The 14,512-nt window shown below is 41.3% G+C and overlaps 2 protein-coding genes across 3 annotated transcripts in view; both read left to right on the top strand.

Moving 5' to 3' along the window:
* The window catches only part of AGPAT4 (1-acylglycerol-3-phosphate O-acyltransferase 4), a 110,594-nt gene that overhangs the window by 36,054 nt on the left and 60,028 nt on the right, over window positions 1–14,512 (top strand). For both annotated transcript variants that reach the window (XM_081293735.1, XM_081293736.1), the window contains exon 2: window positions 424–690. In XM_081293735.1, the coding sequence (XP_081149861.1) occupies window positions 513–690 (178 nt within the window). In that variant the 5' untranslated portion in view covers window positions 424–512. The remainder of the gene's footprint in view (window positions 1–423; window positions 691–14,512) is intronic.
* PRKN (parkin RBR E3 ubiquitin protein ligase) overlaps window positions 1–14,512 on the top strand; it is a 1,414,869-nt gene that overhangs the window by 1,385,245 nt on the left and 15,112 nt on the right. The window lies entirely within an intron of this gene.

Below are 14,512 nucleotides of genomic sequence, written 5' to 3'. Positions count from 1 at the left end.
CCATTGAGACCTGGAGGAGGAGAACAAACAAGACACAGAGGGACAGGTCGGGGGAGGGGGACAGAGGGAAGGCCCAGAGCTGGGGCCTTCGCTGGGAGCCGCACGGACCGGACCGGGGACAGCACGTGGGAACGTGGCTCAGTGCCCACCTGGCCACCACTCAGCTGGGAGCGTGGAGACCCATCTACAATAATGGTCCCAACTTCAGAGGGCTCCTGAGAGTTAGAGGGGATGTTGTTCTAAAAGCATCCAGACTGCACCTGCAGGAACTAAGCGCTGTGGCAATATTTGCGAAATAAAAGTAAATCGACCAAGGCACACAGAGTCTAATCTCGAGCATAAATTTTTCTTTTCAGAGCATCTTTTCTGACTTCAAAAGCACATCACGCTTTGGCTAATGTTTGGCATCTGTTTGTGTTTCAGCGGCTTTTCCTGAGTCCTGGGTCTTCCTTTCATCTGGACATATTCTACCGCAGCTATTTATTTATTTTTGAACAAGAACATCTCACGTCATGGACCTCATTGGACTGCTGAAGTCCCAGTTCCTGTGCCACCTGGTTTTCTGCTACGTGTTCATTGCCTCGGGGCTCATCATCAATGCCACGCAGCTCTGCACGCTCGTCCTCTGGCCCATCAACAAGCAGCTCTTCAGGAAGATCAACTGCAGACTGTCCTACTGCGTCTCCAGCCGTAAGACCCTTCCTTACACTTCTGTCCTCCCGGCTTCCCCGGGACCAGTCTGTCGGGACTGTGGCTCTTGACATGGTCCGCTGGCCTTTCGGTCCCTGCTCCGCTGTGCTGGGTTTTGTTTTGGTCTGCTTTCTGTTGGAAATGTCTGTTTTCGTCCTCACTCTTTGAAAATCGTGCTTTGAATGAGGACTGCCAGGAACGTGAAATTCAGTTGGCAAGAATGCTGTGTGGCTTCTACCCCCAGGTCTTGCTTCTCAGACTCGATCCGTGTCCCTGGGTCTTAGTTATCCTTAGAGAAACAGTAGGTACGTCTGGCCCGGGAGTGTACCTGTGAGTCTCTCTGCGTGTGTACATTGACACACTATATATACACTTCTTTTTGCAATGCTGGGGATCAAATATGCATATATTTTTTTAAATGAGTGGCAGTTTTCTATACTGTTCTCTTCCTTGCTTTCCCCCATCTTTTATTTTGAGATGATCATAGATTTACATGCAGCTCTGAGAATCAATAAGGTAAAATCCCAAATGCCCTTCAGCCCGTTTCCCCCAGTGGTAACATCTTGCACAGTGAATTACAACATCCCAAGAAACGGACATTAAGACGATCCACCAACCCTTCTTGGCTCTCTCAGCTCTTAAACACACTTGTTGGTGTGAATGTTTATGTCATGAGTTTCACACATGACTAATCTAACTAGCCTGAGTTTTGGCATTTAAAAGGGAAATCAGTGTACTGCGTATCTAGAGATGTGCTCCATCGTTGCTATTGATTGACTTTAAGCTCATACCTCTTCTGAAAAGCGGAACATGCACTGTATCACTAGCATTATGCACAGGTACAAACGTATTTCAAAGTATGAATGCTTTCAAATTAGTCCTCTTCAAAATCTGTAACCTTACATTACGTCACCAGTCCAAAATCATCGATATTTTTGTGAAAACTTAAAAAAAAAGAATTTGAATCAAAACAATAAAAGCTATGTACAATTTTCTAAATGAGTTACTAGTGATCCAGTTTGTTTTTATGTTCTTAATGTATTTTTAACTTTTATTGACACGTAGTAATTATGCATATTTTGGAGGTACAGTGTGACACTTTGATATGTATATACAAGCACAACGATCAGACCAGAATAACTGGGCACATCCAGCATCTCAAACAGTCGTTGCTCTTTGTCTTGGGAACATTCCAGTCCTCTCTACCAGCCACTTTGAAATATACCATTGATTTTTGTCATAATCCTACTGTGCTGTAGCACATTAGAAGTTACTCCCCCTCTACCCCACAATGCTGCACCTGGTAGCTGAGCTCTCTCCATCCCTCTCCCCCTCGCCTTCCCAGGCTCTGGGAACCACCATCCAACTTTCCCCATGTAAATGAGAACTTGTGGAATTTGTCTTTCTATGCCTGACTGATTCCCCTAGCATAACATCCTTTGCTTCTGTTCATGTTGCTGCAACTGATATTTTGCCATTCACTTTCGTGGCTGAGTAATATTCTAACACAGGTGTGGACCACATTTTCTCCATCTGTCCATCCTTCAGTGGACACTGGGTTGATTGTTCAATCTCTTGGCTATATTGAGTAGTGCTGTAACACACTGTGAAGTACTGATGTCTCGTGACATACTGATTTCGTTTCCTTTGGATGTCTACCCAGTCGTGGGAGTGCTAGATATGTGGCAGTTCTGTTTCCGGCTTCTTGAGGAACCTCCACACTGCTTTCCACAATAGCTGTGCTAATTTATATGGTTAGCAATGCTAGCTTTCCCTGAATCCTGGCCACCAATCGCTATTTTTTTGTCCCTTTGATAACAGCTATTCTAAGTGGGGTAAGATGGTATCTCAATGTGGTTTTGATTGGCATTTCTCTGATGAGTAGTCATGTTGAACATTTTTTCATATGTTTGCCATTTATACATCTTTTTTGAGAAATGTCTATTTAGGTCATTTGCCCATTTTTAAATCAGCTCATCATCACCATCATCACCATCATCACCTGACCATCATCACCATCATCATTGTCACCATTACCATCATCATCACCATCAGTCACTGTCGTCATCTGCCGCAGTCTTGGCTGGGCACAGAATCACGAGCCACTCAAGCAGGAACAAAACTTTATTTTGAAAAAGCCGCCAAGACTCTGTAGGCGCCGGCAAGCCAAACCCGGTCCTCCCACGCGGGGCTCCACCGGAACCGGGGGTTCCCCGGACCTCCCCCGGAATTCCCTCCTATTATCCTTCCCCAACCAATGGGAACTCTCCATGAGTCCCGTAACATGAATCCGGTAGCAGGCCAAGGTGAACAGCGGGAGTCCAATTTCCATATGAATGTAAATCTTAACATAATCATCTCAGTGGCTAGCTGGCTTCACTTTACAACCAAAGGTGCCATACATCGTATATTTGCTTGTGGCTCCTAGCATCTGCCCCCTTCTGTTTAATTAAGCAACAAGCAATGTGGCTAGGGACCGTGCCTGGTAGGTTGTCCAATTTAACATATGGTTCTTACCCGTCATGGGAGAACTAACATTTAGGCGTCAGCTTCCTATCTTAGGTTGAATCCACTGTAATCAGATCAACCCGTCACTGACTACCGGTCCAGCATTCAGCCATGCTTGTGGATAGGCCTATGCACCAGTGGGGGGGCGAGGTTCTTGCCTCACCTCTGTTGGCCCCCAAATTTAGCCTTGGTGCCAGTGGGGGGGTGAGGTTCTTTGCCTCACCTCTGTTGGCCCCCAAATTTTAGACCATCACTAGTAGAAGGGAGGAGGATACAGAAATGCCACGACACCAAGCCAATTGATGGCTCCTTTGGAAAAATTGCGTCACTGGTGACACCATCAGCAAAGATATGCCAGCATTACCACAATAAACATGGGGTGAGCTGGCAAGGAAATTGCATCACTGGTGACACCATCAGCAAAGATATGCCAGCAGTACCACAATTCGGTGCACCAGATGATATTTCACAATGTATGCAACTGATATCTAGTCCAGGCAAGTTCTGCAAGCAGTTCAAATTGGAGGAGTCTATCAATATGTCCATTTCCTCCCAAAGTAAATCAAGTCCTTGATTGAGCATTACTTGTTGAGTTATATTCATTGATGCATCAGTTTATACAGTTTACTGTGATAGCTATCATAGAAGCTGTAGTTTGGTTTTATCTCAGTCTTCACCGGAATTGGGATGGAGATGGAAATTCTGGCAATGATGCTAAAGAGATATTATCCTGAACAGAATTATTAAATATAATGTAAAGGAAAGGTGAAAGTAAACAAACAGATCTGTTAAACTCCTTTAAAAACAATCCTTAACAGCTGTTTACCTAATTTAAATTAAACCATATAAATCACGTGAATAAAGAAAAAATTCAGATCCATTTTTTCATGAGCGCTCCTCATATAAGAAATATGGACATACACACATACAGACATACAACACAAAATAGAAGTGTGCACACAACATACAACACATAAGACAATAGTAAATAAAGGCCTTGTAACTATACCTAGGTGAAATCTCCATTGCAATGTTTAAAAACTCCACAGTCAAAAAAATAAAACACAGTCAAAAAATAAAACTGATCAGAAAAACATTAACCTAGGTTTGTATGAGCTCAAAATTGAAATGGAACTTTATGATGTGGGAAAAATGCAATAATAAAATAGATATTGAAAAAAAAAACACCTTGGTTAATCACTGTCGCAGATGTAAGAATAGCCAAGCTGGAGCTCTGGATGTCAGCTGTTATGGATTTGAGTCAAATCATCTTCTTTTTCTGTAGAAATTGTTTTAGTTAATCTCTCTGGAATCCAAATCGGTTGCTGTTCATCCTGTGGGAAAACACAGATAGCGCCCCGATTCCAGACTATCACTGGATCCGGGCCTTTCCATTGTCCTGTTAGAATATCTTTCCAAAGTACCTTAGGCTTATGTACATTTTTTGGGTACAAATGTCTTTCCGCAGCATTAAGTCCCGATGAATCCAAATTTAAAAAGTTTAGAGTAAAAAGAGTTATTTTAAGTTTATCTTTGGGGGATATATACCCCTTTCCAATTCCCTCCTTTTGTTTTAATAAGTACATTTTAATAGTTTGATGAGCTCTTTCAACTATGCCTTGTCCTTGTGGATTGTATGGAATTCCTGTTATGTGAGTAATGCCAAATGATGAGCAAAATTGTTTAAAAGAGGTGGAAGTATAACCAGGACCATTGTCCGTTTTTAACTGTTTTGGAACGCCCACAGTGGCAAAATTTTGTAAGCAATGAGCTATAACATCTTTAGTTTTTTCTCCGGCATGAAGGGAGCCCATCAAAAATCCGGAAGAGGTATCAACTGTAACATGTAAATATTTTAATTTTCCAAATTCTGGCAAGTGTGTGACGTCCATCTGCCAAATATGGTTAGGTATCAGTCCTCTAGGATTGACTCCAAGATTAACTTGTGGTAAAAATGTCACACAATTTTGACATTGTTTTATTATATGTCTGGCTTGTTCTTTAGTTATTTTAAAACGTTTTTGTAAAGTATTAGCATTGACATGGAACCTTTTATGAAAATTTATAGCTTCTTCTATTGTGGAGAAAATATGTATGTCATGTGTAGATTTATCTGCTAGTTCATTGCCCATACTAAGGGCTCCAGGCAATCCTGTATGTGCCCTGATATGACCTATAAAGAATGGATCTTTTCGGTCCCAGATTAGACTTTGTATAGCGGAAAACAAAGAGAAAACAGTAGAAGAAGGTGAAATCCTACCAGCATCTTCAAGGGATACTATAGCATTAACTACATATTGACTATCAGAAAATAAATTAAATACAGAATCTTTAAACATCATAAAAGCTTGTAATACTGCATTAAGCTCTACCTTTTGAGCTGATTGCTTGGGTACTAAAAATGTAAAAGTTTGATCAGGAGTAACTACTGCTGCTGTACCATTGTTTGACCCATCAGTGAATATATTTGGAGCATTTATGATAGGGGTTTTTCTTGTCATTTTTGGAAAAACTACAGGATGCTTAGACCAAAAAGACAACAAAGGATTAGATGGTAAGTGATTATCAAATGAAACACTAGTTTTACACATGATTATTGCCCAAGTATTTAACTCATTAGCTAACTCATCAATTTGATCCATAGTATATGGAGTAATAATTTTATTGGGAGAAATCCCAAATACTCCCTTAGCTGCTTTTATTCCTTTGAGTATCAATTGTCCTACAGCCTCAGGATATCTAGTAAGAATAGTGTTAGGAGAGTAAGATAAATGTATCCACAATAATGGACCTTCCTGCCAAAATACTCCTGTAGGAATATTTTTTGTTGGTAGTATAATAAATAATAAAGGCAAACTTATATCAATTCTATCCAAATGCATATTTTCCATATATGTTTCAATGATTTTTAATGTCTTTCTTGCTTCAGGCGTTAACATGCGGGGTGAATTTGGATCTGATGGACCTTTTAGAATATCAAATAAAGGTCCTAACTCTCCTGTTGGTATGCCTAGATAAGGCCTTATCCAATTTATGTCTCCCAATAACTTTTGAAAGTCATTAAGTGATCTGAGTTGATCTACTCGTATTTGAATTTTTGGTGGACGGACCATGGTTGAGGATAATAGAACTCCTAAATAATTAATTGGAAGATTTAATTGTACTTTATCTATTGCTATCTCTAGATTATAATTTTTAATAAGTTTGTAAGTGTGGCATAACATTCTAGTAAGGTGTTTTTATCTTTATGTGCCAATAACACATCATCCATATAGTGAAATATTTGTAGTTCAGGATTTTGATTTCTAAGTGGCTGGATTGCTTTATTAACATAAATTTGACACATAGTTGGGCTGTTAGCCATCCCTTGAGGGAGTACTTTCCATTCATATCTCTGATCAGGACCTTCATGATTTAGTGCAGGGATAGTAAATGCAAAATGTGGACTATCCTCGGGATGAATTGGAATTGAAAAAAAACAATCTTTAATATCTATAACTAAAACATGCCAGGTTTTTGGTAAAGCAGACAATTGAGGAATCCCTGATTGAGCAGGTCCCATTATTAATGGCTCTTAAATCTTGTAATAATCTCCATTTACCAGATTTCTTTTTAATGACAAAAATGGGAGTATTATGGGGGGATACGGAAGGTTGTATATGTCCTTCCGCTAATTGTTGTCTGACCAAGTCATGGGCTACTTGTATCTTTTCTTTAGTCAGGGGCCACTGAGGAACCCACACTGGTCTTTCTGATTTCCAAGTAATTTTGATTGTCTCAGTGGCCCTTTCTGAAAACCCAATTCATGTCTATTTATTTCTTGATCTATTTGAATAGGTGCTGTCATACCTTGTTCTTGTTCTCTTAATCTTTTTTCTTTCCTAAAGCCTTGTTTAGCCCTAGTAGTGGGCGCGTTAGGATTGATGTTATTTGTTAATGTCAATCCTAATTGATCTAGGATATCTCGTCCCCATAAATTTACAGGAAGATGATCTAATACATAGGGCTGTATAGTTCCTTCACATCCTTCAGGATCCCTCCAATCTAATACCATTGCGCTTCTATCGGGATTAGTCGCCACTCCTAGGCCTCGAAGCGTTTGAGTGGCTTGTTGTAATGGCCAATGTTTTGGCCATTCTTGAGGAGAGATGATGCTGAGGTCAGCACCTGTATCCAGTAGCCCATTAAATTCATGTCCTTGAATATTTAATTTTAGCATTGGGCGAGAATCTAAATTTAAAGACAGCATAGCCCAATCTACACCTGTGGAGCCTAATCCCTTGGAACCTCTTTCTACATTACAACTGGAAAATTTATCATGCAGGCTGGGTATTATTAATAACTGTGCTATTCTATCTCCTGGTGAAATTACTGATATACCTCTTGGAGAACTAGCTATAATTTTTATTTCACCCTCATAATCGGGATCAATTACCCCAGGACTTATCAAAAGTCCTTTTAGAGTAGAAGAACTGCATCCCAATAATAAGCCTACTGTTCCTTGGGGAAGAGGTCCTTTTACTCCTGTGGGAATGATTTGAACTCCCATCTCTGGAGTTAGTACTGCTCTGGCAGAGGCGCAGATGTCCAGCCCTGCGCTCCCTCTAGTTTGTCTGATGAGGGATTTAATGGATAATGCGTCCTGGGCACTACCTTGATGGTGCTGTTGGGTTCCTCCATTGCCCCATATATTTGTGGTTTTGGGCCCCGGGGCATTGGGCCCTCTAGTCCGTTTTTTGGCAATGGAGCCTGATACCTTTCTCCACGATATCGTGGGTAAACACTTGGTCCTTGTCCGTTTTTTGATAATGGAATACCCTCTATGGTGGTTTGAGAACGGCATTCATTAGCCCAATGTTTCCCTCTATGGCATCGTGGGCAAATACCCGGTATTCTATTCCTTTGATACCCAGCTTTGTTAAACCCTCCTCTTATGGGGCAACTCCTTTTAAAATGTCCTGTTTGATTACAATTATAGCATGTTTTTGGCCTGGCATCTAAAGCCTGTTGTACTGCTGCTAAGACTTGCCCTTGTTCATTAATGTCTCTACATAATTTAATACATGTGTTTAAATCTTCATGTCTCCATGGTCTAATGACCTCTCTGCAGCAACGATTTGCTTGGTCATAAGCCAGTTGTTTTATAAATGGCATTACCTGTTCTGTATTACCAAATATCCTAGAGGCTGACTGAATAAGTCTATCTACAAATTCAGCGTAAGGTTCATTAGTTCCTTGTATTACCTTAGATAATTGACCTTGTAAGTCTCCATGCCCCTGTAAAGTTTTCCATGCCCTAACTGCATCTACAGCAATTTGTGCGTATACGCCAGGGTCATATTCAATTTGCTGTCTTTGACCCTCATAAGGTCCCTTTCCCAATAGCATCTCTATATTTCTTTGAGGGTAACCAGCTTCTGCATTTCGCCTAGCTGTCTCCATGCAAAATTCCTCATTGGCAACCTTCCATAACAAATATTGTCCTCCGTTTAGCACAGATCGACACATGTTAGCCCAATCTGCTGGTGTCATGTCCAAGTTGGTAACAGATTCGACCATGCTTACTGTGAAGGGAGCTTGCGGCCCATAGGTTGTTACAGCCTCCTTTAATTGCTTTATTGTTTTGAAATCTAAAGTACGGTGAATTCCTTGCCCTCCTGCCTGCTCAAGTACAGGGCATGCTAATCTTTGGGGTTCTGTCTCAGAATTCCGTCCATCAACTACGGGAGTTGAGGGCCGCTCAGCGGTAGATGGAGCTGTTGGTTGAATTATGCCCTCTGGTGATAGAACGGAGTTAGTAGCAACCTCCTGTTGTAATTCTCCACCTGATGGCTGCTTTTCCTCTAAGCTTGCTTTCTTTAAATTTTCCTCTGTCTGACTAGCTTGAGAGACCTTCTCTTTTGCTTGACCTAGCGTTTTTTCTACCATAGTCTGGACCTCTAACAATTTACTTAGCAGTTTTTCGGTTTGTTTTTTACTGGATTCTAATCTACTATAAAGGTAACGTAACCCAATAAGATAGGATAAAACAAAGCCGAAGCAGAATGAAACAAAAACGGAGCAGAGAATGGTTGTATCGATTTTCTCTTTCTCAGGGCCGAATAACTTCAAACCTTGAGCCAACCATTTTTCCCAGTTCGCCTGAGAAAATTCTAGGGCTAGGGAGCTCGAAATAAAAACAAAATAAATCAAAACAAGAACACACTGTTTTTTGAGATGGGCACCCATCCTGTCGCCTTCCCTCAGGGGCGAGCAATTTTACTCACCTCTAAGCTTCAGGCGTTCCCCGCACGGGCCGCCAAATGCCGCAGTCTTGGCTGGGCACAGAATCACGAGCCACTCAAGCAGGAACAAAACTTTATTTTGAAAAAGCCGCCAAGACTCTGTAGGCGCCGGCAAGCCAAACCCGGTCCTCCCACGCGGGGCTCCACCGGAACCGGGGGTTCCCCGGACCTCCCCCGGAATTCCCTCCTATTATCCTTCCCCAACCAATGGGAACTCTCCATGAGTCCCGTAACATGAATCCGGTAGCAGGCCAAGGTGAACAGCGGGAGTCCAATTTCCATATGAATGTAAATCTTAACATAATCATCTCAGTGGCTAGCTGGCTTCACTTTACAACCAAAGGTGCCATACATCGTATATTTGCTTGTGGCTCCTAGCATCATTACCTTCATTACCATCATAACCATCACTACCTGACCATCATCATCATCACCACCACTATCACCATCATCATCACCACCACTATCACCATCATCATCACCACTATCATCACCATCATCATCACCATCAATCACCCTCATCTTCACCATCAGTCACTGTCATCATCACCATCACTACCATCATCACCTGACCGTCATCATCATCATCACCACCATCACCATCATCATCGCCACTATCACCATCATCATCACCACTATCACCATCATCATCATCACCACTATCACCCTCATCTTCACCATCAATCACTGTCATCATCACCATCACTATCATCATCACCACTATCACCATCATCATGGTCACCACTATCACCATCATCATCACCACTATCACCATCATCATCACCACTATCACCATCATCATCACCACTATCACCATCATCATCACCATCAATCACCCTCATCTTCACCATCAATCACTGTCATCATCACCATCACTACCATCATCACCTGACCGTCATCATCATCATCACCACCACTATCACCATCATCATCACCACTATCACCATCATCATCACCACTATCACCATCATCATCACCATCAATCACCCTCATCTTCACCATCAATCACTGTCATCATCACCATCACTACCATCATCACCTGACCGTCATCATCATCATCACCACCACTATCACCATCATCATCACCACTATCACCATCATCATCACCACCATCACCATCATCATCACCACCACTATCACCATCATCATCACCACTATCACCATCATCATCACCACCACTATCACCATCATCATCACCACTATCACCATCATCATCATCACCACTATCACCATCATCATCACCACTATCACCATCATCATCACCACTATCACCATCATCATCACCACTATCACCATCATCATCACCACCACTATCACCATCATCATCACCACTATCACCATCATCATCACCACTATCACCATCATCATCACCACCACTATCACCATCATCATCACCACTATCACCATCATCATCACCACCATCACCATCATCATCACCACCACTATCACCATCATCATGGTCACCACTAGCACCATCATCATCACCACTATCACCATCATCACCACCACTATCACCATCATCATCACCACCACTATCACCATCATCATCACCACCACTATCACCATCATCATCACCACTATCACCATCATCATCACCACCATCACCATCATCATCACCACCACTATCACCATCATCATGGTCACCACTAGCATCATCATCATCACCACTATCACCATCATCACCACCACTATCACCATCATCATCACCACCACTATCACCATCATCACCACCACTATCACCATCATCATCACCACCACTATCACCATCATCATGGTCACCACTAGCACCATCATCATCACCACTATCACCATCATCATCACCACTATCACCATCATCACCACCACCACTATCACCATCATCATCATCACCACTATCACCATCATCATCACCATCAATCACCATCATCGTCACCATCATCATTTTATTTTGAGTTGCTTGCACTCCTTAATGTCCTGGATATTAACCCCTTGCCAGATGACTAGTTCATTGTGATTATTACACAAGCATGAAATAACATTTGCCCCAATTCAGTCCCTCGTACTTCCTTTTTTCCTCTTCTTCTTCCTCCCCCTGTTCCCTTTTCTTTACTTACTGATCTTTCTCCTATTTATTTATGGTTTTTAAAATTAGTGCATTACAGATATACATAAAGGAGATATTCATATACGTACACAGGCAGGTTTGGTCAGCTTCGCTCCCCCATTCTTCCCTTTTCCTGTCCCTCTTCCCTCCCCCCATCTGCTTTCTCCACTCCATTGATCTTTCTTCTATTTTCATGGAATGCTTCCAACTTCTTTCTTTGTTTCTTTTCTTTTCCCCTTATTTTGGTCTAGCTTCCACATATGGGAGAAACATTCAACCCTCCTGAGTCTGGCTTATGTCACTTAACGCGATGCTCTCGATGCTCTCTAGTTCATCCATTCACCAGCAAATGCTATAATTTCCTTCTTCTTTAAGGTTGCGTGAAACTCCATTGTGCAGATAGACCACTTTTTTTCCTATTGTTTTTTGACAGGCACCTAGATGTTTCCATAATTTGGCCGTTGTGTATTGCACTGCTGTAAGTACTGATGTGGCTGCATTCCTGTAGTAGGTGCTGATTTTAGATCCCTTGGGTGTATCCCAAGGAGTACTCTAGCTGGTCATATGGTGTTTCCTTTCCTCATTTTTTGAGGAGGCTCCATATCGTTCCCAGACTGGTTGTACTAATTTGCAGTCCCAACAATAATGTATGAATGTACATTTTCCCCACATCCTTACTAACATTTATTGTTATTTGTATACTTGATAATTGCCATTCTGATTTAAAATCAGGAATCACTATATGGGACGGCATCAAATTATAAAGCTTCTACACAGCAAAGGAAACAATTAAGAGCATAAAGAGAGACACTACAGAAGGGAGAAAGATCTTTGCCATCTGCTCTTCAGATAGGAGCTTAATATCCAGAATGTATAAAGAATTCAAAAAAATTTGGGGCTGGGGATGTGGCTAAAGCGGTAGCGCACTCGCCTGGCATGTGTGTGGCCCGGGTTCGGTCCTCAGCACCACATACCAACAAAAATGTTGTGTCCGCCGAGAACTAAAAAATAAATATTAAAAAATTCTCTCTCTCTCTCTCTTTAAAAAAAAAATTAACACCAAAAGAATAAATGACTCAATAAACAAATGAACAAAGGAATTAAACAGATACTTCTTTTTTTTTTCCCATAACAGTGATTGAAGTCAGGGCCACTTAACCACTGAACCACACCCTCAGCCCCTCAGCCCCGCCCTTTTTTTTGTATTTTATTTAGACATGGTTTCACTGGGTTGCTTAGTGCCTTGCTAAGTTGCTGAGTCTGGCTTTGAACTCTCAATCCTCTTGCCTCGACCTCTGGAGCTGCTGGGATTATAGACGTGCACCACTGCACCCAGCTAAACAGACACTTCTTAAAAGAAGAAATCAAATGACCAATATATATGGAAAAATGGCAATTATCAAGAATATCAGGGAAATGCAAATCAAAATAACACTGAGATTTGATCTCACTCTAGTCAGAATGGCAATTATCAAGTTTCAGATCTTACATATAAATTTGATACATTTGGAGTTGATTTTTTTTTTTTAATGTAGAGAGTTAGGGATCTACTTTTATTCTTCTGCATGTGGAATCCAATTTTCCCAATATCATTGAGGGGACTGTCCTTTGAAGAGTATGTCCTTGCTGACTCTGTCAAAAATCAGTTAGCTATAAAAATATGAGTTTATTTCTGGGTTCTCTGTGGTCTCTGTGTTGGTTCTATATTGTAGCTTCATAGAAAGTCTTGCATTCAGGTGTCAGGGTGCCCCCCACTATGCTCTTTTGTTTGGGATTACTGGACTATTGTCTTTGTGGTTTCATACAAATTAGGAGGGTTTTTCCCCCCTATGTTTATAAAGAATGTCATTTGTATTTGTGAGGAATTACAGAATCTATGGATTACTTTGAGTAGCATGGGCATTTTATATTTTTATTTTTAACTTTTTTGCAGTACTGGGAATTGAACCCAGGGATGCTCTGCCACTGAATTACACTCCCAGCATTTTCATTTGATTTTTTGAAATAGGATCTCACTATGTTGCTGAGGCTGGCTATAAACTCGTGATCCTCTTGCCTCAGCCTCCTGAGTCACTGGGATTACAGGTGAACAGTATGACCAGCAGCACAGACATTTTAACCATTATTCAGTATGTCTGTCTTTTTAACCATTATTCAGTCTGTCTGTCTTTTTAACCATTATTCCATCTTTAGACAGACTGAATAATGGTTAAAATGTCTGTGCTGCTGGTCATACTGTTCACCTGTAATCCCAGTGACTTTAATTGATGTTAGTTCTTCTTTAAAAGTTTGGTCAGATTCAATAGGGAATGTGTGTTTGTGTGTGTGTGTGTGGGGGGGGGTGGTGTGTGTGTCCTCTTTATCTTCCTTCATTAGCATTTTGTGAATTTCATTGTACAGACCACTTGCTTCCTCAGTTAAGTTGATCTCTAGACATTCTATTTCCTTCGTAGCTATTGTGAATGGGATTGCTTTCATTTCTTTCTCAGCAGTTTCGTTACTGGTGTTTAACAATGCCATTGACTTTTGTATGTTGATCTTGTGTCCTGCAACCTGTTTTAGCAGTTTGGGGTGGAGACATGAAATCATGTCGTCTGCCAATAGGGATAAGCTGATGTTCTCCTTTCCTACTCGAATGTCCTTTATTTATTCCTCTTATGCTACACTCTGCTTAAGACTTCCAGTACTAGGTGAAATAGCGTGGTGGAAGTGGGTATCCTTGTCTGAGTCCTGACCCTACTGGAAATGGCTTCACCCCTTCAGTAGGATGTTGGCTGTGGGTTTATCTTTATTATTTAGCCTTTATTGAGGTACATTCCTTCCTGGTATTTGAGGGTGTTTATCATGAAGGTTTGTTGAATTTCATTGAAATTTTTGGTTGCATCTGTTAAGGCGATGAGAAGGTCTAGGGCCTCCACCCTGTCCATGTGATGTACCACATTTCCTG

The sequence above is a fragment of the Spermophilus citellus genome (assembly GCF_964194105.1).
Source record: "Spermophilus citellus genome assembly, chromosome: 5".
Taxonomy (NCBI): domain Eukaryota; kingdom Metazoa; phylum Chordata; class Mammalia; order Rodentia; family Sciuridae; genus Spermophilus; species Spermophilus citellus.
Note: the sequence above shows the minus strand (reverse complement) of the source record. Positions and strands in the feature narration are given on the sequence as shown.